At 38.5% G+C, this 27,208-nt stretch overlaps 1 protein-coding gene across 1 annotated transcript in view; it reads right to left on the bottom strand.

Moving 5' to 3' along the window:
- Nucleotides 1-5,799: 5,799 nt before the first annotated feature.
- Nucleotides 5,800-27,208, bottom strand: part of tmem8b (transmembrane protein 8B) — a 111,594-nt gene continuing 90,185 nt past the window's right edge. The window contains exons 7-13 of the mRNA XM_066710590.1: nt 20,469-20,565; nt 19,765-19,888; nt 18,609-18,751; nt 17,080-17,258; nt 15,188-15,334; nt 14,272-14,388; nt 5,800-8,556 (exon numbers count right to left, since the gene is read on the bottom strand). Coding sequence (XP_066566687.1) covers nt 8,221-8,556; nt 14,272-14,388; nt 15,188-15,334; nt 17,080-17,258; nt 18,609-18,751; nt 19,765-19,888; nt 20,469-20,565 — 1,143 coding nt within the window. The 3' untranslated portion in view covers nt 5,800-8,220. The remainder of the gene's footprint in view (nt 8,557-14,271; nt 14,389-15,187; nt 15,335-17,079; nt 17,259-18,608; nt 18,752-19,764; nt 19,889-20,468; nt 20,566-27,208) is intronic.

The raw sequence follows: 27,208 nt of genomic DNA, 5'->3' as shown, positions 1-27,208 counted from the left end.
CAAGGGAATTCGAAAAAGGTAAAAGTGTTTTATAATCTCCGTTGCATTTGATTGTCCTCTCAGATCTCCCGATCCACGGCAGTCCCACACATGCTTGGTATTCACTTCACATTGACTCTGGAATTAATTTCATTAAAGCTTAACTCGTGGGTGACTGAGCATTGGCTTCCCACAAGGAAGTATCTCATGTGAATGATAACTCGTGCAGATAATGACCACACCCAGCTTTGCTTAACATCCGAAGATTGATTGGATCTCTGATCAGTCTTGAAAGTGGAATAGCTTCTGGCCAATGTGGAATTTAATATATGTAATGGATCCTTAAGTTTGTTTTATTTTTTCTCCAACAGCCCACATAGTAGGCAACATAAACAGTGAATGATATTGTTTGATACAAAAAATATCTCCCTGGAGTGAATTTTATTGTTTGATGTAAATCCTCAAATCCCAGTGAGTATAAGGTCTCCGTTGGCATGAATTTCAATTGATTTAAGTTACCTTGCGAAGAAAGGACAGATTCCCTGTGCTTAAGTTAGCTAATAAAAATGGGCCCATGAGATATTATGATATTGTAAATTATTATGATATGTGTGTGTATTTATATGTATAAACATTTTTAATAATACAATTATTATTTATTTAATTTCAAAGCTGTAATTCCAACAGAGCCTCCAGATTTAAGACTGATCTAATTAGGTTCAATCGGCATAATCTGATATACAATTATATAAATCTCATCAGCAGGTATTTTGGGACTGAGAGAATACATTTCCCTCTTCTCTGCCTAATCTGATAGCGTGCCTTTTAATTAAGTGATTAAACTCCTGATTTGTCCTCCTCTGCTCTTAGTTGATTTAGCTCGTGTGTATCTCTAGCCTACACCAGTTACTGATCAGGTCCTGAACAGCACCCTGCTGCCCACCTGGTTGTGTCTCAACCTGCACACTGTAGTGCTGTAACAGGGTGAAGTGAACCATAGTCTGCCCACCGGAACAATCACGATTAGCTTCCTACGTCATTCCTATATTGATTTCCTTGGGTACCGTGAACACTGACCAGCCTCAGATGGGATCTGTGATCATTCAAAAGAGTAATTATTTGCAGTAAGACCATGGGGTATCGCCATCCTCCCCCCGTTTGATACAATGGACTACTAAAAGCTATGAAAAACACCACTTTGCTTGTCATTTAAAAAGCTATTTATCTTTCTTGCTAAATTGCTGCATTGAAATAATAGCCCTAGAAGGTGATTCAAATGATTAAAAAGAGGGCATTTACAATTGTAGCTTTGTTCCCCTTATGCCGTGATTAATACAGCTTTTAAAGGCTGCTGCTATTGTTATATAATTAATCTTTAATTTATTCTCAGTGCAAGTATTACATATATATTGAGGGGGGACTTTAAGAGATATAGCTTATCAGTAAAAACATGAAGGCTGTCAGAGCTGGAATTGCAGTTCTAGTTGCTGAATATTCAAACTGTCTTTCAGTTACACGTTTTGTTATTTTTCTCCATCCCTTTGAAATGCACTGCCAGGCTTGTGTGCACATTTGTTCCTGCTTCGCCCTGGGCATTGTTATTGTATTACTTTAGGTTTGAAATGAATAAATATTCATAAATAAGTACATACATACACACATAAAGCAAATGCACATATTATGCTTTGATATTGAGATGGCAGGTAGCTAATTAATTATCCTTTTTATACCAATACCAATTAGTTTTAGTTATTAATGTATACATTAGGAATACTATACATTGTTTAAATTGTCCACATACTAAGGCATGCATGAAAACCTTCCTGCAGATACAAAATGGGAAGTTGGACTGCTATGTCTGATACATGTTAGCGGCACCTTGATGATTTCTACAGATTGTGGCAGTTGAAGCTGTTTTGGTAAACTATACAGTGGGGGAAAAAAGTATTTGATCCCCTGCTGATTTTGTACGTTTGCCCACTGACAAAGAAATGATCAGTCTATAATTTTAATGGTAGGTGTATTTTAACAGTGAGAGACAGAATAACAACAAAAAAATCCAGAAAAACGCATTTCAAAAAAGTTATAAATTGATTTGCATGTTAATGAGGGAAATAAGTATTTGACCCCTTCGACTTAGTACTTGGTGGTAAAACCCTTGTTGGCAATCACAGAGGTCAGACGTTTCTTGTAGTTGGCCACCAGGTTTGCACACATCTCAGGAGGGATTTTGTCCCACTCCTCTTTGCAGATCCTCTCCAAGTCATTAAGGTTTCAAGGCTGACGTTTGGCAACTCGAACCTTCAGCTCCCTCCACAGATTTTCTATGGGATTATGGTCTGGAGACTGGCTAGGCCACTCCAGGACCTTAATGTGCTTCTTCTTGAGCCACTCCTTTGTTGCCTTGGCTGTGTGTTTTGGGTCATTGTCATGCTGGAATACCCATCCATGACCCATTTTCAATGCCCTGGCTGAGGGAAGGAGGTTCTCACCCAAGATTTGACGGTACATGGCCCCGTCCATCGTCCCTTTGATGTGGTGCAGTTGTCCTGTCCACTTAGCAGAAAAACACCCCCAAAGCATAATGTTTCCACCTCCATGTTTGACGGTGGGGATGGTGTTCTTGGGGTCATTCCTCCTCCTCCAAACACGGTGAGTTGAATTGATGCCAAAGAGCTCGATTTTGGTCTCATCTGACCACAACACTTTCACCCAGTTCTCCTCTGAATCATTCAGATGTTCATTGGCAAACTTCAGACGGGCCTGTACATGTGCTTTCTTGAGCAGGGGGACCTTGCGGGCGCTGCAGGATTTCAGTCCTTCACGGCGTAGTGTGTTATCAATTGTTTTCTTGGTGACTATGGTCCCAGCTGCCTTGAGATCATTAACAAGATCCTCCCGTGTAGTTCTGGGCTGATTCCTCACTGTTCTCATGATCATTGAAACTCCACGAGGTGAGATCTTGCATGGAGCCCCAGACCGAGGGAGACTGACAGCTATTTTGTGTTTCTTCCATTTGCGAATAATCACACCAACTGTTGTCACCTTCTCACCAAGCTGCTTGGCGATGGTCTTGTAGCCCATTCCAGCCTTGTGTAGGTCTGCAATCTTGTCCCTGACATCCTTGGACAGCTCTTTGGTCTTGGCCATGGTGGAGAGTTTGGAATCTGATTGATTGATTGCTTCTGTGGACATGTGTCTTTTATACAGGTAACGAGCTGAGATTAGGAGAGTCCCTTTAAGAGAGTGCTCCTAATCTCAGCTCGTTACCTGTATAAAAGACACCTGGGAGCCAGAAATCTTGCTGATTGATAGGGGATCAAATACTTATTTCCCTCATTAACATGCAAATCAATTTATAACTTTTTTGAAATGCATTTATGTGGATTATTTTGTTGTTATTCTGTCTCTCACTGTTAAAATACACCTACCATTTGTCAGTGGGCAAACGTACAAAATCAGCAGGGGATCAAATAATTTTTCCCCTCACTGTAGGTGACAAACTCTTTAACAGATAGGAGCTCTGGGTGAATAATATCTAATGAAGGAGGAATACAACTTTGACCATCAAGCAGTCAAGGTGATTATTATTCCTTACATTGAAAATTCAACCATGGAGTGACAACCAGGATTACTTTGCCAAAGACGGTTTACCACAAGGCTCTGGAAAAATGGGAGATTGAGTAAAACACATTTACAGTTCCACTAATGGGAGAAAATTATCTGAAGGTGATCTGAAGGATTAATAATTAATTTACATGCAGTTTGAGTTTGTGAGGTACCACACTGTTAAGTGGTTGCATGTGGATTTAAGGCTTTATCTTACAATAACCTTGAAAAAAATCAAGAAATGACAAGGGTATGACATTTTAAAATAGTGCGATTGTCAAACCTGTGACTCTTTCTTCAGATTTGCTATCTTAATGTGTTCCGTGGTAGATTATTGCAATGTGTGTAACTGCAGTTTCTGTCAACAACAGGACGATAAAAAAATTAAAGATGAAAGAAAAAGACGGCTGGGAAGGAAAATCAATACAGCAGAGCAATCAAAACATGTTACTAATTATATCCTATAAATTGATCAGTGGAATCAGTTGGAAGCCTTGAAATCTAAAATCAGACTTCACAGTTAATAGTTTTCATTGATGTGACGGTTTGTGAAGAATTCATTTAAAACATTATCTTGTTTTCTCACCTTTCATACCCAGAGTTTTATGTTTCAATTTCATATCACCCCTACTTCAATAGGAAACAGTGTCACACATACATGGAAATACTAATAGTAATCATGGAAATGAAAACTGTGTCTACAGATTTTGAACACATCTCCCTTAGTGGTAGTCAGTGATAGGCTGAACAGCAGTGTCATTGTTTTATGTGTTTGTTTTTTTAACTTTTTGTAATGCAGATGCCCTAGGTATATAGTTTATTGTTTATTCATTCTGTGCTAAAAACATGTCTTATGTTATGTTTTTATGTTATTTGCCAGTGACAACCAATTTGTATTAATATTTGCTTGCCAACGTGTGTTATCAACATGGATGGCAGATTCTAGCTCTTATTATGACTCTCAGAAATATGAATTAGTTCTTCATTAATGAAAAGGCATGAAAAAGGGGCAGAAATCTGATCTATTGCAATGAATAACAGCCTTCCAGTTGTGGGTAGGATCCTGGCTGTACCTGTTCATCTGTAGAAATATGAAACATGTTTGTAATGTTTGGGCTGTTTTTGCCTTCTTTATTTAAATGTATGAATAGCTTTTTGAGGCTTCTCTAATACTCTATAATAATCACACCTATAGTGCAAATAAGTGCTCTGTTGTTTGCAGAAAAATATGATGATAGAAATAATCTCTGTGATAGTTTGTCACCATGTGGAAATGATTTGCATAATTGGTGGTCTGTGTTAATGAGGATCTACATATTTTAGAGTATCTTTATTATTTAACCATGTGAATATTGTCACACACACATTGTATCAGGTTCTGAAATCCAGATTTCTTAATCCAAAGAAACGTATTGTACTATGTACTTGTGAGATGATAGACCATGGTGGTCTGGAGGAATATATGTATTATTAAAATAAATTATGCTATATATAGACTCTATTAGACTCTTTCATATAGTCAGGGCAGTCAAATCCACAATCAAAGGCTTGCTAGCTCAACCAGCCAAGTGACTTACCATCCAAGAAACACCTGGCACCCAACCAGAATGCTGGGTTAGTCAAAGAAATCCATTGGCTCCACTTACTCAACCTCTGAACTAAGCCTTTTATATGTCTGGGCACAACCACCCAAGTGTCAGATTGGCTGATTTGACTTCATTATGAAAGTGAATAATTCCCCTGCTTTCTGCTGATCGAATCAGACACCTGGGAGAAAGCACCATGGCAATCAACCAATCAACTGTAGTGCAATGGTCAGTCCTGCCACTGTATTATTTATTTGAGAATTGTACTGTTTCTTTCTTTATATTTAGTGTATGAATATGGTTTTGACCCTAACCTTCACTGCATTATCCTTTCCCCTCACGGTTTTGTTGCAATGTGAATAATGTATAATTTTGTCTTTGACTGCATTTACTGTATCTCATTTGAACTAATCTTCAGCAAATGAAGATATACATAATTATCAGCCTATATAAGTGGGATATAAAGATCAAGTGCATTTCCATTTATATAATCAACACTCACATTATACAAGTCTTTCTTTTGCTGGTAAAAACATTTTTGTTTGTGTGTGTGTGTTTTTAGAATAAAATACAGGGCACATCAGCATGCGTAAAATCATTATTTATTCTACACTTGTACGTGCTGTTCCTTGTTGAGTTGAAAATGTCCATAAACGTTTTCTGAAGGAAGATTTGTTTGTTGTATAAATATAGACATTCATAGATGTAAAAGGCAGATACTATTGCCTGGAATGAGTTTATATGGTAATGTGAACACTCTGCCTGGTTCAAGGTTGTAGAAAAACATCTGCTTATTGAATAAATAGTTAATTTGTGTTGCTGGAAATTAAAGACATATATTTAATTGCAAAAGGCATATTTCACATATTGTGAATTATTTAGCCTACTCATATCTGATGATTGTTTCTGTAAAACCAATAATGTAAGATCAACTTTATTCAATCTTGCCGATTATCTGAGTAAAATAATTAAATACATACCTCAATATTATTTAACATGCTATGACCTGAAAGTGACAAAAATGGGCCGATGGTGCAGTGATAAACTGCCATTGTCTGCAAGAAACAGACGCTATGCAAGGAAATGCAGCCAAAGCAAAAACTAGAATAAGAACAGGGCAGGAGTGAACAGACTGTGCAAAAGTCAAGGTGGAGACTTTCCTAACCAGTATTCAACTTGATTTAAATGTCACTTAAATTTGCCCACATCAAGTGAAACAGAAGAGACAGCTTTGAGAAAATTATATAATGCGGAGAGTTGCACCTTGAAAATCATTGATGAGGTGAAAATGATAAGAACACCCAGGACATGAAGACTAGTAAACATGCAACAGATAAGGCTGTTATAGAGATTAGTAAAAAGAAAGAAAGAAAGAAAGAAAGAAAGAAAGAAAGAAAGAAAAACTTGGTTACATTAAGATGCAAGTTTCCCCAGTTGCCTGACCTTCAATATTGTAGTGTGACATTTTGAATAGAAACATTTCCTGTAAAATGCCAGCAAAGAAATAAAGTCTGCTGCATTTTATTTTTTAGAAAGCTGTTATTTTATTCAAATTGGCAATTTATTTTCATCATTCCTTCCTTGCTCATAATGTGGCCTGCCAGCGTATCAACTTGTGTCAAATCATTCCGCTCTCCATATTTTAACCACCGTAAACAAGACTATCAGCATTATATGAGGCTATGCAATAACTGTGAAGAAATGTCTGATTCCATGAATTGGGGAGAGGGAAAATCCATGCAGCCATTAGAATAAATGTATTTATTTAATGATTACCCTCCCAAGAAATTTTGAATAAACGTGTCAACTGTCTTGTAATCCACACTGTCTTGTGAAGATAACAAGAGCACCGTGCTGAACAAATTAAAAAAGAGAAACAATTCAGTAGACACATGTTAAAGCGTGGAAGCTCTGTTTCTTCGACGAATATCATGTCTTAGAGAGACAAGAAATGAAAAAGACTTTCGAACTGTATACTCTATTTGAACTGTCACAGCCTTGGTGGCATGTACAGTATAATCTGAAGCAGCAAACTAAGACTGTTCTGCCAAAGAGATTGCATTGTCTGTCATCTGACTCAGGATGGTGTTGCTGGGTTCTTGTCACCCCGATATGTCTGAACGCCCATTAACGTTTCCAAAGACAGCATTTGTTTATCTCTCAACAGTGATGACTGTAGTTAAGAAATACAGTATACAGCATTGTGTTGAGACAATGGCAATATAACTAGGGGCTTTCTGGGTTACCTGCAAAGAAAAACCAATCTTAAATATAAAACTTCAAAACTGGAAAAAAAAAGAAAAAAGTTTATTTGTGTTTTCCCCACCCCCCGCTGCTACCATGGGCATGATGGAGAACTCCAGCCAGGAACAGCAGACCATAGATGTTTCTTCCTAGCTTTGTGAAACAAACCTGCATTTTTTTGTTCAGCTTTGAGGCAGTGCCTTCCCATATCTGACAACTACACATACATCACACCTGCAGAAGCAACAGACCGCAATCCAACAGACTATCGAACATACCACGGAACACAACTATTTCTTACTTTTTAACATTGTGATGCTTAATATATATTTATACATACAGTATCTATATTTATATTAAAAAATGTCCAATATCACATTGTTTGTGTCTCAGTGCAAAAGATATATCCAAAAGAAAAGCCGTGCCCTTTTTCATTTTCTCGTTCTTTTCCCCCTTCTTCCTTTTTTTTTTTCCCCTCCAAATGAAATTCAACATTTGGTCTGTTTGGAAAACTTCACACTAACATCAAATAATACAGAACCATTTTACAGTCACCGTGAATTAGCAGCAGTGATTAGCTTAAACAAAAACAAAAACACTATATACAAACAATAGTGTCTTCAGGTAAAAAAAATCCTAGTAATAAATTAATTTTAATAATAATAATTAGAATAGTAACAGTAATAATAAAACTCCGGAGCCTTTGTTTGCTATTTACATCGCTCTTCAAGTTCTCTGGCTTTTTTTTCCTTTTTTTTTTTTTAACAATAGAAGGCAATAAAAGTCTTCGAGGACAGCAATATCAGCTTGTGCAGATGCTGTTGATTGACACAATGGCTGGGTCAACAAGACCCATCTCCTCATGTTCATTGACACACAGCTGGTAGCCGCAGCCTCTCCTCCTCTGCATGGGCGTGACTTTGTCGTCGGGCTTGGCGCGGGGCGGCAGGAGGAAACCGACGCTGCCCGCGATCAGCATGTGCCAGATGCTGTGAATGTAGAAGTAGTTCTCCTCGGTCTCCACAAAGGCATACAGAGCTACGGCTGAGGTGGCGATCATGGTTCCAGGAAAGAGGTAGAAAACCCAGCGCTTCCAGGTGGGTGGGTAGCAGCGACGTCTTCTGATTGTACGGACAGTCTGCAATCAAAACAAAACACCTTATAGTGCCGCACAAAACAAAGTATAGGCTCTCAGTTTCCTGGGAGGGGTACAGAAAGACACTGACTGAGGAGTTTGCAGGTCAACAAGAAGTTGTATTCATTACATTTTGTTGTGAAGTTACCCAAACAATTTGCGTTGTGTTTCCCACCTTGCACCTTGTCTGCCCCCCATAATTCTGTTGATGGGGAGTTAACCTGAACTGAGGGGACTCACACAATCAAGGTCTGGCTTTAAACAGTGCTGGAATGCATTGTCTGGTTTAATCACGGCCTCTGTGTTTCTCCAGCTGCTTTGCTCAGATGCCTCATCACGTTTTAATCTCGCCATTAAAACTGTCAGCTATTTATTTATTTGTTTCTAATGGGAGGAAGAACTTAATAGCACAAAGAGGAGTTTCGGTTTTAATGACATCTTTAGAAAATGGTGTTTGAATGAAGGTTTTTGGAAAACTTGTGAGGAGAGCAGAGCAATTCTAAACCAATCAGTTGTAATGATCAAAATATCCTTCAACCTGAAAAAGTCATTTCAAAATGACTTATTAACATTGATCTACCCCAGTAACAAGTTCAATGCTAACATTAATCTCTGCCTCAATTTATATCTAAGGGTTCTGATTTTCAGTTGAATTGCTTTCTAAATTTGGTTGTTTTTTCTAATCGGGTAGAATTTTACACCGAAAAAATCAATTTAAATGTTTCATACTTGATCAAAAAAATAGTACATATCTGGGTAGAAATCTGGTTTTATTCAGTTTTCCTCAGATTCTGGGAGTTTTCCAGTTGAACCCAAAATGCTGAAATAAACTTTCAGTTTAAATCTGCTTAAATCGGCAACCGGAATCTAAACTAAACTAAAAGTTAAATCAGATTAAAATCAGAAACACTTGTTATATCACTGTAACACTGAGAACAACCTAAAGAGTAACTATAACCAGAAGCCATCTTTTTAACAGCTAGCTTGATTCAATTTGTATTTACCAGGTGTTTTCAGATGTCATGTATCTTCTTCATAGTGGCATAACTTTCATTTCTGGAGTGGGGGGGTGCATTCATTGTGAGTCCTATTGTGAGTTGCTGAGTGGGGCAGGGAGGCAGGGGTGCTATATAATGAATGATTGTTGGATATCTGACATATTTCAAAAAGTGTGGGGGGGGCATGTCCTCTCGACTATTCCTCTGCATTTGAATCACTGACAAATGTGTGCATGTGTGTATTCACTGACAGCTTTCTAAGACTCAGGGAGTTTGGGGGTTTACAGGGGGATTAATATTTAAATCTCTAATTCCTCCAGTCACAGTAATACTCAAAATCTTCCCTTTCTCAAACCTTGATTGAAAATAAAGAAGTATGTTAAGATTCTCGTTTATTGAACTGAGTTAAAGGGAATATACTTTCAGAGATCAATGGGATGGCAGTTCAAAGGTTATCCAGTCTTCACCCCCACATTTTGGATTTTAGTTAATTTATGCTACTATAATAATTATATTAACTTTAAGTCCCAATTTGTTTTTAATGTGAGGCTCAAAAACACTTGTTATTATGGAAGCAAGAAATCGTACTTTAATGAGAACCCTTTCTTACTCTCATCTGAATGCTAAACAGATACAATGCCTTTTAAAATATTTAATGAAGACACCTGTGACAAACTCTCATTAGCTTCAAAAGAACAGATACAAGTAGCACCTTCATTTGGCTTTTGTTTTATGTGTCGACTAGCTTTAATTTGGGGAAACACGTCTGAGGTCTCATGCAAATTAGGCTTCATGGGAGAAGATGCAGCAACCCCATAAAATAAACAGCAGAAAGAGGTGAAAGATCTTACTCAAGGTGTTTTTTCAATGGCCGGTAACAAACATTGTCCTTTGTACCTTAATTACCAAAGCAACCACTGCTCTACATCAAAGAGTGGGTTGGTTAATTTCTTTCTTAAAATCAGAATTATATATATTTTTTATATATTATAAAAGACCTTTTATAATGGACAGTTGAGAGCACGAGCTGGTTTACTTATTGAAAATAAATCTTATGAAAAAAGTGTGTGGGTATTACCAGGATAGATAAAAAGCTTCACAGTCTGTAATCTGAAGTTTTAATAAAACAGGGAAAGAAAGAAGAGGAGGAAACATTTTAGGGTTGCAATTCAAATATGTTACATAATGTGCTTAAAATGATGTTTGTTCTGTTTGTTTTTGTTTAGTTTTTGTGGGGGGGAGTTGTTGCATCTACTAATTTTGGAACAACCCCATTAATTAGCCTGATTGTCCCACTACAATTATGTTGCAAAAGTCATTCAGTAATGCTAACATTCATTAAAAAAGATATTAAATAACAAATAGGGCCATCATTTAAGATAAACAATATAATTGACACGTGTCAGAGGAATACAAAAATTGTGGGACGATGTAACTCATGACACAGTGAAAAGGAATCTTTCTCTTACTTAAACTCTATCTACCTAAACTGTTTCAAGAGAAGGAATTATTAATCAATGGAAATAACCAAGGTTTGATTCTGTGGCACCGTCAGGGAGAAGAGCTGACGAGTGTTTGCCTTTTCATCTCCACGACTAAATACGGAGAAATTAAGCGGAATTTTTGATGATATGAGGAATGAATCCAAGCTTATTTGCCTCTTCAGATTAAGTTGTGCTTGTCATATCAGGTTTTTGTCAACCAGAGTCACGTACACGTGGTTCTCTCTTCTGGGAAAGTATGACCCTTTTGTGTGAGGACATGTTTTAACGTGTGGCACACAATGAGCCGTTGCAAATGTAATCCAGGGTGCACGTGCAACAGTGTGGACCTTCAGAGGCATTTACTGTCAGTGTTCTGCGACGAAGATATGTCATTGAGCACGGCTTCCTTCACTTCTTTTCTTACTTGTTGTTCGTAATCAGCTTTCACAGGATAGAATACTTCTGTGTCAAGGATAAATGTGATCAAATGAAAGAGTAAAGAGGGTACGGCCTGCTTTCAGAAGTCAACGGTTGATGAAAGGGCTTCCGAACATTGTGCTACACCTCTGAAGTTAACCCAAGCTCCTTCCTTAGTGTAAGCCCCGAAAAGTCTTTTCAGAAGACATTTTTCAGTAGAAGAAACTTAATTACCATGTAACGGATGTAAGCTGCAGCAGATTTACTGCCACATAACGAGATTGGAAAACAAGTCAAGTGCATCAAAACTACCGATGGAAGCAGGAAAAACTGAGAACTAAAGAGAACTGAAAGTTATTCTGATGGGTAGTCCTTTCATAGCTGATGTTCAGGGAAAGGGAAAAACAGGTCTTGAGATCATAAATAACAGGAATAACATGAATCCTTTACTCCATTATGGCTCTCCTCTGCAGTTTCCTGAACCACAAAGTTCAAACTTGACTCCTTTTCCTTCCCTTGTGCCCATGTAGGAGTTTGCTTCTGTATTACATCAAATAGATTAATAATTCACCTAGGGATATGGAAATGAAAAAGTCCATATCCAATTACAGAACAGTGATAGATGTTTTTCACTGTTTACTCACTCAGGTTTTATGTATTGTTTCATGTTGTTTGATCATATCACAGCGTCACCCCCAGGGCTGGAGCTCAGTGTGACACCTTAAGTGAAGTTCATTAATCCATTACAGCTCATCAACAAATTAACCCCCAGACATTAGCTATTATAGCAGACAGCCTGTAGCATCAGAGTAACTCAAGACCCCAGTATTTATTTCACTCAGTCTTTTACGAAGTGCTTGTCTGCGTATTATTTGATTTAAAAAAATGCAAGACACAAAATGTATATACTAGACACTTATCAGTAGTACATATTTTTAATATGTAGTATATATATACACGTGTGTTTGTCAACTTCCTACGCATCTACAAATGAATGAATTTGGAATACTAATAAATGCCACAACTCCACTTGTCATATAATCCTGAATATTTCTCTCTACACTTTCCCTTCCAACCCCATCCCTGCCTGTGATATCGCAGTTGTTTTGCTGAACTGTAACATTTCATAAAACAGATTTCTGCTTTCTGGTTGAGTGATCTTATTTGAGAATGTGAACATTCAAGATGCAAAGCCTGGGAAAGAAAAACAAATGACAAGTTGATAGAAAGGATCCATAATATGGAATGTGTGGCATTCAAAAGACAGAACGGGCTTGATTCATTGTAATTTCTCTGATAAGGAGAAAACGACCTTTTGGCCAACAACAAATGATTAGCTCCCAGTGTGCCTGCTTTAAATCAATTATAATTCAATGGATTTGAAAATTAAAACCTTGACCCTTAGGAGACCTCATATGATACAGTACAAGACACTGATTGGTGCAGTAAAATATTTAATCTCCACAAGCTTTACCCTGAAGCTAGATCTAAACTCCAAGCTCAAACTAAATAGATTTGGTGAGTTGATGCCCTGAGGCTCCAACGGTTGTTTTTCCAAATTCACAAAGCCACCATACAATTCCACACAATCTGGAAGTCCCATATGGCGGAGCCCCAGGATATGTAGGGAAGTAAGGGAAGGGGGGAGGGCTGGGGTAGGGTGGTGTGTGCATTTGCATAACCTCTTAAAAAAAAGAAAAGCTAATGACAGAAAAGAAACACGGAGAAGTGAAAATAGAAGCTTGACCTACAATTTGGGTATTTCCCAAAACCCCCAGGACACAATGGCATTCAAAAGAGAACAGAAAAAAGTGTTTTTCTGTTTTATTTTGCTTTTTCTTTTCACTTTTCACCATTTTTTAAATGGTCCATTATTATTAATTAATACATAAAGAAAATTGAGAGTCTTAGTTATAGATTGTTATAACTATTGTTATTACACTGTTATTATAGTTATATATTCATGCAGAATATGGGCATTTGGGACATTCCCTAGGCTCGGAAAATAATCTGATACTAAGGAGACCATTAAAGAAACTCAGCGTGAGTCTAAAATTAACTCCCCCCTTCCTTATTAATCGCCAAACTTTCAAAAGAGAGATTTTCAAAGAAGATGTATATATAAAATAAAAGAAGGACAACACCCTGAAGATTGGTTTTAAACAACTTCAGTACCGACAACCCTTCCATACGATAAGTTGTTGATGCGCAATAAGAAGAGAGGAGCAGAACTCTGTGATATATATTCAGAGTGTAATAGAAAGGAGTTTGCTAATATATATATATATATATATATATATATATATATATATATATATATATATATATATCTTCTTGTGTCAGGACATTCAAGAGTCAGGAGAAGAGCATGTAGCTTAAAGGTGGAAGTGAAGAGCATGACTAATAGTAAAATGCAAAGGATAAGAGAACTATGAATGCGTTTCACAGTTATTGTGCTTTCCCTCTGATAAAAGTGCTATGTTGTGTGAGAAAACATCTCAGCTTGTGCCAAGACCTTTTGACTGAGAAAACATGATCTGCTAGCTGCTTACAAATGGGTTTAAGACTGCCTTAATGCAGAAAGGGCAAGCGGTAGGAATTGAGAACATTTATTAGGAAACCTCTTATTTTACAGAGGAGAAAAGATCTTCCATCAAATTCAACAGACCTTTCATCACAAGCAACCCATTGATACCAGAAACTTTCTCCTCTCAACAAAGCACTTCAAATTTAAAATCCATAATTCTTTTTCACATGTACTTTCCCAAAATACTGCCATCAGAGCTGAACACATTTTAAGCATTATGAGCAATTCTTACCCAAGCAATTGCCATAATCCCCAAGGCAAATAGGCTGGGTCCCAGGAGGTTCCACAGACCGTGTCGGTCCAGTTGCAGAGCCATTGACAGCAACATGGCCCCGAGCAAGTAAAGCACCTTGTGTCGGGGAACAAAGAGAAAAAGCCACAGTATTAATGCCATTTACAAAATGCAAGATTCCCTGGGTGAGCACAGGTTGGGGAAGTCTGTGACAGTCAGACACGATGCTAGAAATCAGTCAATCCGTCTCAAGCAGTGGGCAGCATTACTGTGCGCCAGCAGGTGACTGTCAGAAATATTTCCCCCGCAGAAACAATGTGTGCATTTAGATTAACCAGAGTGCATCTCAACACAGCACCTGCCATGGGACACAGCTGCTGCCAAGAGCTGTTGACCGAGGCTATTCCAAGCTGTCGAAGAGAGCCACCGAGTGATAGATCTAAACAGTGGGGCTGCCTGAGCCGTTCACACGCATATGCATGTGCACTACAACTAAGAAGAGCTGTTTGCTGGCATTTACATGCAAGACAGATAAGGAATAAAGTAATGCACAACAATATCCTCGTTTGTGTGCTTTAATGACTGATGCTAATGGGGATTTCATTGGGGAATGGCACAGTATTCTCATTCTGCTACAAAATCTGTTGAATGTAAATTTGCTAAATTCACAAGAAAGAAGATAAACTCGTGTGGCCTTAGAAAGGGGAACATCTGTTCAGTGAAACCTCTGCATGTAATCTGCAAGTACCCTAAATTGATACCATTGACAAACACACATGCTACGTATAAAACAACACAGGGCATTGCTCCATTAGCATTTTATTAATGAGAAGAAGAAGAAGAAGAAGAAGGGGAAGAAAAAGAAGGAGAGAAAGAAATTAAATATAAGATATAATGTAAGATATAATGAGTGCACCTGTTTAATGATGGACTTCAGTCTCGCCATAGCAATAACTGTGACCCATACAGACATGAGGGATCCCAGGAAGTCACAGAACTGTAGCACGTCATATTCCATTATACAGAACACCACAATCCCAGGCTGGTCACAGGCGTGGTAAAACTGAAAAGAAATAAAGCAATGGAGACATGGTATTCAACTGCAAGTTAAACATGTACAATACATTTAAACTTCAAATGTTTTTTCCCCCCCAAAGAATGATGCTCACAGTGGAATACAAGCCCTGGCATTCTATAGTTCCCAAGGAAAACAAGGTTTCTCTCATTTTATCAAAAAAAGGTTGGTGGAGACTGATGTACAATGTGCCTGGATATCTTTCTCCAAGCTACAAATCCAATACTTTGTTAACCTCTTTCAAATTCATTTGTAAAACAAGGTGCTGGGGGAAGAAGTATAAGATCACAGCAACAGTGTTCTAGTTATGCCAGGCAAAGTAACAATTATCTAGCGTTGAAAATGTCAAATGTAGTGTCTTGAATGATTCACATTAGCCAGAACTGTTCGATATGTTGTGTATGTGTGTGGTTTGAATAATTCAGTAGGCCTAAACAGACCTCCCCATGTTATGGACAATTAGTTACACTGAACAAGAACGTCATGCTTTAACCCAACCTCAAGATTAGCATTGAACGCATGCCATTACACTTGGCTTTTTCTCTTTTCCATCTGCATTACCCAAATACTGTTTCCCATCACACAGTGCCTCTAATGTACAGAGAGAGTTCAGTCAATCTTTGTCAACATAGCGACACACTACAACTCCATTGCAAGAGTGTATATTGGTACTGATAGCTTTTGGCTGCTTTTCTTATCTCAGATTATTTGCAGAGAAGTCTGATACTCTTGGCTTTTTTTTCTCTGATCAAGGATAAAATGTTGGGAATGACATAAATGCTATACAGTTGTTATCCCTTTGTGATTGCAGTATCTTCTCCAATTCCCTAAAATCAAGAACAGAAATACAACTATTACTACTACTACTACTAATAATAATGTGTATTTTTAAACGAATGGTCAAATCACATTAGGCTACAACACCATGCTCAGACCAGTTGAGCCAGTCTGTACTATTTAACATACCAGTAAAAGAGTCACACTGCAGTGTGTTAAACTGTTCCCTGAATGTATAAATATGTTGTGGGAGCAAAGCTTTAATAACAAGTCAAAACTGTTTTGTCATCTCACATTTGGCAAAATGCTAAAGCATATGGTCATCTGCATAAAGTAGTAGACGTTTCAGCAATGCGATTCGAATAATGCACACACAGAGTTAAAGGACCCCCCATTCAGAGGCAAGAGGTTTATTTATGCTTCTCCTTCATCAGACCCCTAATAAATAAGTATCGTATCTAACTATCTTCAATACCAATCTGTTCATCTATGTTTTCATGTCGTGTACAAATGAAATATTCCAACAATAATCCATCTTGCTTGGCGTTTGCCGTCGCCACAAGGTATGCAAATCATTGTGAGCTGCACATCCAAACCTGCGTACCATACATCACACAAATGTTGTTTTGGAAAATAAGCAAACGTGTTATTATTCTTTTCAAAAACTCAAATGGCATACCATGTAGTGGCAGTCACAAGAATCGAGAGTTTACGAACACCATGGCTCAGTCGGCAGCCTAATAACTCCGGCTGAAAAATGTGCCCAGAACAGTTTAGGTACAGCTATGTGTTCATTATCACAAAAACTGTGCTGGTGAAACTTGGCGAACATCCAACAGCCAATCAACTGCAGAATCTGTCACAAGCAGTGGTGATTAAGTGGGCTTTCAACTATCCGGTGCAGCAGTGCGGAGAGAGAGCAGAGCTTAACTGAGGGTCGGTGTCCGTGTACTCACTGTGGAGAAGAACATGGTGAAGATGTAGACTGAGGCCTCCAGCAGGTAATGACTCCGGATGGCGATGGCCACGGGAGGGACGAACATCAGGTTGCTGAGACAGAGCAGCAGCGTGGATAGCAGCTGGAAGCCGTAGGAGTACGCCTCCGAGTTATCTGTGCAGCCCCAGCCGTCCCATCCTGCAGCAGTGACAAAACACCTTGGTGCCTCAGTACCTCCGGCGCATTACCCTAATGGGCCTCTGCAGCGCGGTTCTGTTTACGAGCTCAATTCTTCAGAAAGAGTGTGTGTGTGTGTGTGGTTGTGTCAGGAGCTGTGCAGCCAGATCATGTTGTGTTTGTGCCTTCTCTGATTTGTGCCTGGTGTTGTGTCACACTGATATCAAGACTGCTCATTTTCACTACTGCCAAACTTTGTGCATACAAGATATCTCCTAAATGTATGTACAAAAGCTCTATCAATACATACTACACATACATGTGCGTGAATATGTTTGTGGGGCTGCGCTTCTGAGGTGGTGATGTTTTTCACGATATCGTACTATACTTTTTCTATCGAAACCTTCGGAGTACGCTCGAATCACATTATCCCTCCCCCTAGCAATTAACAACTGGCAATTCAATTGATATTAAAAGAGATTAGCAACTGTGTTTTCCTAAACCCCCTAGAATTTTTTTTATTTCGGAGTATCAAAGCCCCATTGTTAGATGTCAGATAAAAAGAAAGATGTAATGATTGTTAAATTCAAAGCAGATGTTGACTAAAGAAAGCATACTTAACCAGGCACATTCGTGTGCATTAACAGCATACACAGTTTACAATGTGTATCCAATGGGAAATAGTCATACTTAAGCGCTGTATAATTTAGGTATAATTGAGAAATAGCAATTAGCATATTTGATGACATTATTACAACTCTTTCCTCTAATTAGGGATTTTTTTTTATGAGCAATTTTTTTTACTAAGAGAGAGATGAAAAGGCAGATTTAATTGTATAATTCACCATACTCTTGCCAATTATCTGTCATGGGCATCCCATCAAAACACAAAACTAAACAGGAATTTCAAAACACCACTCTGATTAAAAATGCAACCTCTATATGACTAATATTGAAACACTGTAAGCGGTTAGGGTTACAAATAGTACATTATAAATGGCCACATAAGTGTTTGTTTGTTTAATGTTTATTAATACAAAATACAGTAATGGATTTTGAGATGTTTTTCCTTTGAAATCATACCTAAACCATGCAGGACTTTCTTGTAATATCCAATACAAATTTCATCAGAACTTGCAGAATACAAACACACACACAAGTTCGATTTTTATTCTGCTTAAATTCAACAAGATTAAGAATATTGAGATGAATACTAATATTTACTGATAACCCAAGGAACCCCAAACCATTTAAAATTCCTATCCCCCATTCCATTGTAACATTCGTTTCCAGGCCAGTATAAATGCTCCACTCCACTTTCTTGAAACTACATTGAAAATTGAACAATTAACTACATTGATTTTGTGTTACCTGCTTTGCACTCGCAAGCTGCGTACAAGAAATTGTTTGTCCGGAGAAGTTTGCATTGTCCGTAAGTCCCACAGTCATTGATGCAGGGTGTGAGGTATGACCGCAGATAGACTTCGGCGGTCACGTTACTGCATACTTCGAACCTTTCAGGGAGAAGAGAAACGATAAGGACACCAGAGGACACAGTGAGTTAATGTGCAGTGACGTGCTGTCTGAACGAGGCCTGGTTTCAAATCTGGATTTGTTTACATGAGAAATGGGTTTCTAGGCCTCAGTAAGCCCTCGGTAAACCTCTCCACGCTCTGTATCCGCAGTTTGTTAATTTCTATGATAATTGTAAACCCTTTTGTTTTTCCTTTTCTTCGGAGCAGGTAAGCAGACAGCGGAAGAAAAGCCCAGACCGAATCAAAGGTTTTGTGCCGCACCAATGCAAAAGATAAGCTTGGCTGATATTAAAACAAACACTCCTGGCATAATCAAGTGGGTATCATAAGGCTTCTCTGTCTCTCGGCGGAATGAGATGTTGGTTTAAGTTTCTATTAAAAAATCAACAACAAAAGAAAACTTCAGGGATTAACAAGAACTATTTACGATACTAAAACCTTTGATTTGGTCTCTAGGGCTACCTTCACCTTTGTATTTTAATTACATTCCCCGGACTAATTAAGTTGTTTTAATTATTTTCCATTTGGTTTAGAATTAGTTTTCCATACATTTAATTCAAAGCAGCCCAGTTTTCGGATGAGGGAGTGCATTCACAGGTAAAGCCTTTTTGTTAATCTCTTACCACACTAAGAACTTAGATGAATGCCTTCTCTTTATTTGTATATTTATTTATTTTTTCTGCAGCTGTTTCAATGTCAGCTTTATTGCCTGTGTGAAAAATCAGATGTACTTTCAAGCATTATGAAACTAATGCTTCCCCAGCTGTTGGATCTGAACAATAATTACCAATCAACGGAAGGCTTTTGTTGGTGTCATATTAATCAAATGAAGTCCTAATGAAAAGTGAAACAGATCTTGCCAAGATCTGGCAAAACAAGATCTGGTGACCATCAGTCATTTACAACAGTTTAACATTAAAACACAGTTCAGCTACCCTCTTGAATCTTTTTCAAGCTTGAGACAATGAGGAAACCATAGCGATATGGCTTACCCATGTTCCGTGGCACAAAGGGAGCGTAAACTCAGGTACCAGGTGCCTGTCTGTGGGTAGGGAATCCTCAGCTTTGTGATGTTAGAGGTAGTGTTGACAGAGAGAACGAACCCGGCCGTGGACTCTGTGGAATAAGACATGCAAGGCGAATGGTTTGTGCTCTTTTGTGTTGTTTGTCCACCCCCAAACCAAAATGGGCCCACTGGCCTCCATCTGCTGCCTGTCAACTTTGCCAAACGTGTCTGAATGCCGTTCCCAGCCCAGGCGTGAGCGCAGCAACGCAGATCAGTGCGATCGTTAGGACGAGCATTAGTGCTAATGGAGGCATTTGTCATTTTTAATCCCTAAAAGGTAATGGTATCACAATAGGCACCAGACTGCACTTGTGAATTCAGAACCCCCCCCCACGATAATATATTTAATCATTTGATCTGATTGATTAATTCTCCAGGTCTAGCTAGCTCTTGACTAAGTCCTACTCCCAATTAGGGGTCTTTTCAATAAACATTTTAAAAGGCAGCTTCTTCTACTTCTAGAAATAACAACAACAACAACAATAATAATAATAACAATAGTAATTATAGTAATTATCACACTAGCAGAGCATAATCTTTTGATGATGCCAGAATAATGGAAAAGAGGTCAGGCAAGGTCACTGCTGCTGTATCCATTGTATTATATTAAATTAAACATTTTTGTCATACCTGTTTCACATTTCACCGTTGAGTTGTCAGATAATGACAGTGGCATCCCATGGTTCAGGCAACCAAACACTGTAATGTTTTCTCCTTTCACAGAAGACTGGCAAGAAAAAAGAGAGAAAAACAAATACAAGTAAGTCATTTCATTGCCACTTCAAAGATTAAAAGAAAGAAGAAGAAAAAACCTTTAGATTTAAGGCTAGAAAAGCAGAACAGCTTTTTCCCCTGTCTATAGATATCTGAAAATAAAGATGTTATCGCTCAATTCCCTTACCATATGCATTATTGAAGTCCTGGTGCATATCGTAATCCAGGACATGCGGCAAATTAAAGGTATTAAGATACAGTGAAGGGGGAAAAAAGTTGCCTGTCAAAATGTGTCAGGTGCTTTAAACTCCTCAAACCAATGATCCAAATCTGTCAGAGCACGGGTCTGGGGTGATGAAAGGCAAAGGTGATCAATTATTAAAGCCACTGTGCAGGCTGCCTCTCCTCAGCTGAAAGGTCCTCTGACTGAGACTCGTGGAAAAAAAAGGGCAAGATTGCAACCCTGAACCCTCAATCTGAGCATCGGAGAACAACAATGGTGGTATGCACATCTCAGTTACATTTACAAAGAGAAGAATGAGAAATTAACCATTTAAACTGGTATTCCTGTACACATAACTATAAATCTGTTTTATGTGGACCACAGAAGACAGTATTATAATAAACCACACTTTCCCAGACCCTGGTCTTGCTTATGACACCTCCCTTTCTATCATTTCCTAGCTGCTATCATTAGAGGATACATTCTCTATTTTTCACCACTTATTTCCCCCCTGTGAAGGGAATGATGGGATACGTCAAATCAAGTTATAACCCACGTTTTCCAAATGAAATGAAAAAGCATGTCTGTACTGGAAGCCCTAATTAATATGGAGAACAGCTTTGGATACCCCCATTTCACCAGGAGACTATCTTAAAGGTATACAGTGAAGACCTTTCATATTAGGCAAGCTGCAGCAGAAGTTTAGTGGAGGATGAAATGACCTGTAATTGGCAACAGGAAAATGAGAACTTGGAGCAATGTTGTGCATCATTCTGGCACATGCCATCTACACAACAGTAAATGTTAAGTCCTGTCTAAAAGCTCCTTCTTATAATTAAATTAGCAATGCAGGCAGAAACTAGGCAGATAAACTATTATCAATGTGACCTACTCCCTCCATCTCTCCTCCATCATCTGATCACTCTACCTGTATTCATGTGACCGTCTACATCCTGCCCTCCGAAGAACCTTTGTCCTTCAATCCCTCTGTCTTACTCTGCAAAGATCTATCCCCTGGCACAATCTGGATCCCATTTTCAACTTTGCATCTAAATGATCTGCTTTACCTATGCACCCTAGTCCAAGCCCTACTTATTTTATTCACTTCATCTATCAACATAGAAACCACTTGTAAATGGTATAGTTTTGCACCATGCCCCTGCGCTGGGTTCTCTGAAATGAAAGAGCCAGGAAATCCAGAGGTCAAGGCAAGTTTGTTATTTGCTGAGCAGGAACACGGTTACAAAACAAGTGTTCGTTGAATCAATTTGTTCACAAATGATTTCTTGTTTGTCTGCGTTGTGAGTGTTCATCAGAAGAAAGGTCACACAAACAGAGCAGTAAATAATAAGCAAGCAATGTCAACAAGATTCTCTTGGTCTTCCTGCTTGCTATATTGAAATCCACTTTAAATTCAACAGATTTATTGAACTTAGTCTTCCTCCAATTTCATGACAGCAGTAGCCAGGCTTGAGGATAACAAACCTAACCTTTATTTTACACCTCAACCCTGGTTTCTCATTTTCTTTTTACAGTAGCTGCTGTGACTAAAGCTTAAAAATAAGTGACTAGGAGGAAACATACTTATGACAATGGTCACATACAGTGAGGGAAAAAAGTATTTGATCCCCTGCTGATTTTGTACGTTTGCCCACTGACAAAGAAAAGATCAGTCTATAATTTTAATGGTAGCTGTATTTTAACAGTGAGAGACAGAATAACAACAAAACCTTTGGCAAACTTCAGATGGGCCTGTACATGCGCCGTGAAGGTTCGAGTTGCCAAACGTCAGCCTCGAAACCTTAATGACTTGGAAAGGATCTGCAAAGAGGAGTGGGACAAAATCCCTCCTGAGATGTGTGCAAACCTGGTGGCCAACTACAAGAAACGTCTGACCTCTGTGATTGCCAACAAGGGTTTTGCCACCAAGTACTAAGTCGAAGGGGTCAAATACTTATTTCCCTCATTAACATGTAAATCAATGTATTTTTTGAAATGCATTTTTCTGGATTTTTTTGTTGTTATTCTGTCTCTCACTGCTAAAATACACCTACCATTAAAATTATAGACTGATCATTTCTTTGTCAGTGGGCAAACGTACAAAATCAGCAGGGGATCAAATACTTTTTTCCCTCACTGTATCTGTTGAAACAACTTACAGGTGCATTTTCCAATAAACCGTGTAGTTTGATTTTAAATGGGTTACTTTTGACAGCTTAGAAGGTAAAGATGAATTGAATTTTCCTTTTATTCATTTGAGCTCTACAGTTTTCCAATTCTGGCAAAACTGTGGTTTTAGTAGTTCACTCTTTTCTGTTTCCAGCCTGGGTTGAATTTAATTATCTTATGACCAAGAGGGCTTCCTTGCCCAGAGCAATCACTTTAGTCTTGGTGATGGTTGAGTCAACCTTGACCTAAAACTGTCGGTGGGAACCACTTAAAGCACTTGCTGAAAGATACAGCACCTCAGTGACATACTGCGCTGCCCTGCTCCAGCTTTTAATGGTTCTCTGCCTTCCATTATAGCTTCAATATTTGAACTTTTCTACCTGCTGCACATACTTTTTAAAAAGGTCTCTCAAACATGTACAATGTCTATCCAATCCATTTATGTTATTGGTTTAGCAACAATCAAGGTTAAGCATCAATAGCTCCTGAAATATGAAACAAGCCCCCAAAAAGGTATGTTAGGCCACATTAATTAATGTATCTTTTTAAGCTTTAATCTGCATGAACCTGCAGTGTACCTCCTGTCCAGTATCCCTACAACATATAATTTGTGTATGGAACAAAATGGCTGCCATATGCCACAACAGAGAGTGTATTTGCTGCATTGATGAATTAAAGTCCAACTGTCAAGCTGGAGTCGTTGGAATGAAAAGCACTGCTTGAATGTAAGGTATATTATCAGTAAAGTAACTTTACTCTCAGCATGAATGTGTCATTGAAAGCCTTTAATATTTAAATTCACGGCACACTTAAATTATTTACTAGTTACAGCTTGCTGCTTGCTACAGTCACATGGTGTTCGAGGTTTTAATGAAAGTATTGTTGCTCGAACTGTAACTGTTGAGCTCAATGTTTCATGATTTCTTACTGAAACCAAAGTGCACTTACAACTGAAACATCTCTGCACAGGCTATTGACAACATGCATTTAGCTTCATATTTCTCCAGAATCAGACACTATTAAAATCTCCACACTGCTTGTTACATTTTTTTGGATTGTTTTATTTTTTATTCTACTTTGTTTTTTAAATTTAATTGAAACACTTGATGTTGGAAAAATTGCTCTTTTGCCGAATTTCATTGTGGTGGGAGTTGGTTGGACAAACGCTTGGCTCCTCTCTCTGCTTTGCACTATATTGTGAAAAAGCTTCAACATTTTCCCAAAATCGAACCTGTTCCAAGCCAGCATTTTGGGGGACTTTTTGTTGCCGAGCCTCAGCCCCCTCTTCATTTAGTCTCGCTCACATTGGCTCATTAGTGTCAGGTAATTGCCTCTTCAGACAACAGCAGGTTGACTTCTTATGGCTGTCGGTTCCCATTAATTAATGTATCACGAGCCTAACTGGGGAGAAATGCTCTGGAGTCCCGGACTGGCTGACATCCAACCCGTCCAGATTGCGGCCCCCCTCAACACCACCAGCCCCTCCACCACCCAGAGGCAATGCAAACAGAGAGCAACACACCACAGGTAGGCCAAGGAAAATACCCAAAGCAATACCTTTTCTGATATGCTTGAATAATACAAGTGTGTAGGGATTGGATTTCAATCATAACAGTAGCTAATGAGAGAGTAAACAATGAAAAACAAATAACCAAATAAATAAATAGGAGTAATGGAAAAGAAATTAAGGAATAGTCCGATAAGGTTGGCTTTTCCGTTTTTATTTCCTAAGATCAACTCAACTCTTAGACCAAAAGAAAAGCCATGCATTGTATATATACAGAGGGAGAGAGTTTATAACGTATCGTGCCTCCTCTGGAAACCTGGGTGGCAGGTTTTTCTACTGCTACCTAATGAAAAGCTGCTGACAAGACAGGTGGTCTAAAAGCCATTCTGTCCCGGAAGAGCCCAGTGCTGCACAGAAGGGGAGGCAGTGAGCATTTAAACACATAGCTCATAAACCTTCAATGCTGCTATGAAGTGGGCATTAATCATGACAAAATCCTTGGTAGATAATACCCAGATGGCAGCATATGGCAGCAGATGAAATCATTTGCTTTACAATAGTGACAGATATTCAAAGGTTACACTTAGCTGCAGCCTTTCTGTGGAATTTCCCCTGTCTTTTATTGCCCCCTTTGCCACAATAAAACCCAGGACTTCAAGCACTCTTAAAACTGCTGATTGACTAAGAGCTGATTGCCCTGGACTTGATGATACACCAGGTGGACACTTAATTGGTTGGAACAGGCTCCCTGATTTTAAAAAACAACCAATTTCAGTATCACAGGTGTATGCCGAAGGACTTTGGAAAATATAGGTAAGAAAATAGTCAGGGCAGAAGAGAATTATACTCCTCAACTCAAGAGCGCTACTATAACCTTCTTAGATCATTTGTAGAGCCTTACATTTATACACATACTCAATTTGGACAGGACTTCCGCTTCTGCTAACATACTGCACCCAAGATCATTACATGACCTTCAAATTTATATATTAATGTATTGCCAGCACTGACGGTGTGTTACAGTGAGACCCGTATGTCTAATAATGCTGTGAACAGTTAATGCTAAATGTCAGCTTTAGAGAAAAGCAAGGGCTTTATTGACCCACTGTTCTTTTCGATGAAAGCTTTTTAAATTCGAGAACTAGTATCCTGCTGTTAAATTAAGAATGGCATTGTCATTAGTCGATTGTGATCGGGAGAGCTCAGCAGCGGCGCACAATTGGCTCTGCGGTGCCCGGGTTCTCTCGGTTTGTCGCTATAAAACATTTTCTAGCGGCTTCCTGGGTGCCTGCAGGCTGGCAGTACCGCTAAGAGGTCTGCATGGTGAAAAGAGATTGGCGACTCGAGGGCGACTCGAGGGCATCCAGGATCGGAGGAGCCCGGTTGTACTTCCTCTCTCCCCCCACTTGATGGTGGTGGGAGTAATGGCAACAAACCAAGATGCATTAGCACAACTGGCAATTCCAAATTTAGAGGGGAGAAACTCAATAAATAATTGGTGATTTTGGAATTTAAATTTAAATTTAAATAAATAACATATCTTTTTTGTAGGTCTACAGAGTCCTTATGTAGTAGAGAAAAGAAAAATGCCCAAACCGTGCATTTCTCCATTGTAACATCCTTTTTGTATGGCATGTGACAATCCAAAAGAAAAATAAGAAAATTGTAGAGACATTCAGAGACACTCAAAAGTGTTTCTCAAATTGTACCTGTACTGAATTAGAAACCAAGTCATACAGAGTCATATTTTAATAAAATTTTCCTTGGATATTTTAATATGCCAGTATGTACGGTGCTGGGAAAATGAATGCAAACCTACATTTGTTCAGAAATACTGATTTGTTAAAATAAATGTATATGAAATTATTGAAATGTGGTGATTATCCAAAGTTACTGATGATTTTTAAAAGTCATTTCCAGCAGGGGAAATACATTGTGCTATTCCATCTAGGAATAAACTGGTTTGACATAATTTGTGTACTAATACTATTGCTGATATTATTATTGGGATTTATTTATTGGCAAATGCACTTACCCAGGACAGGGCAACTTATCATGTTCACAAATTATAGAAAGACAGGGATGCTAACATTAAAACCTAATTCCTGTGATTTGCCAATACCATCCCCATGGCTTATTTGATTATCATTCTTGCTTCTGTATAATAAATGCACAATCATCAATGGGCAGGTGCACTGTGCTTAATTTAACGTTCATTATCAGATCCATTGCAAACAATTTTGTTCCACGAGATATCAGGTGTGTTTCACATCCACACGCAAGACAAATCTAACCCACAAACACAAACAAAGTGAAATAATGAGATAACATGACTGCCTTCTTTCCGTCGCAGCAGAAGGCGTTTGCACGTTGCTTTTGGTCGTGCAAATGTGAGAGGAAAGCAAAACAACAAAGCTGCTGCATTTCCACTCAGCAATCTCCTGCATCTCGACAATTTGTCTTGCAACCCTGCCTCCCTGACACATGAATATTCAGCCTACCCTATTTTCGCAAAACTCCCCCCTGTGCCCGTTTTCCCTTTTGAAATTAAGTATTTAATCAGTCTCTTTATTGTCCTTTGAATATGTGCATTATAATATTTATAAGATCACCACCTACAAAATATACTACTTGAATATTCATTGTGAAGATAGCTCCAATTTTCAATTTCAGGTCTCTGTCCTCTGAGTAAAAGCACAATTCTGTGAGAGGAGAGACATGAAGCAGATTGTACAGCTTGAATGTAATCACTTCCAG

The sequence above is a fragment of the Amia ocellicauda genome, chromosome 8 (genome assembly GCF_036373705.1).
Source record: "Amia ocellicauda isolate fAmiCal2 chromosome 8, fAmiCal2.hap1, whole genome shotgun sequence".
NCBI lineage: Eukaryota > Metazoa > Chordata > Actinopteri > Amiiformes > Amiidae > Amia > Amia ocellicauda.
This window is presented reverse-complemented; position numbering and strand designations above follow the sequence as displayed.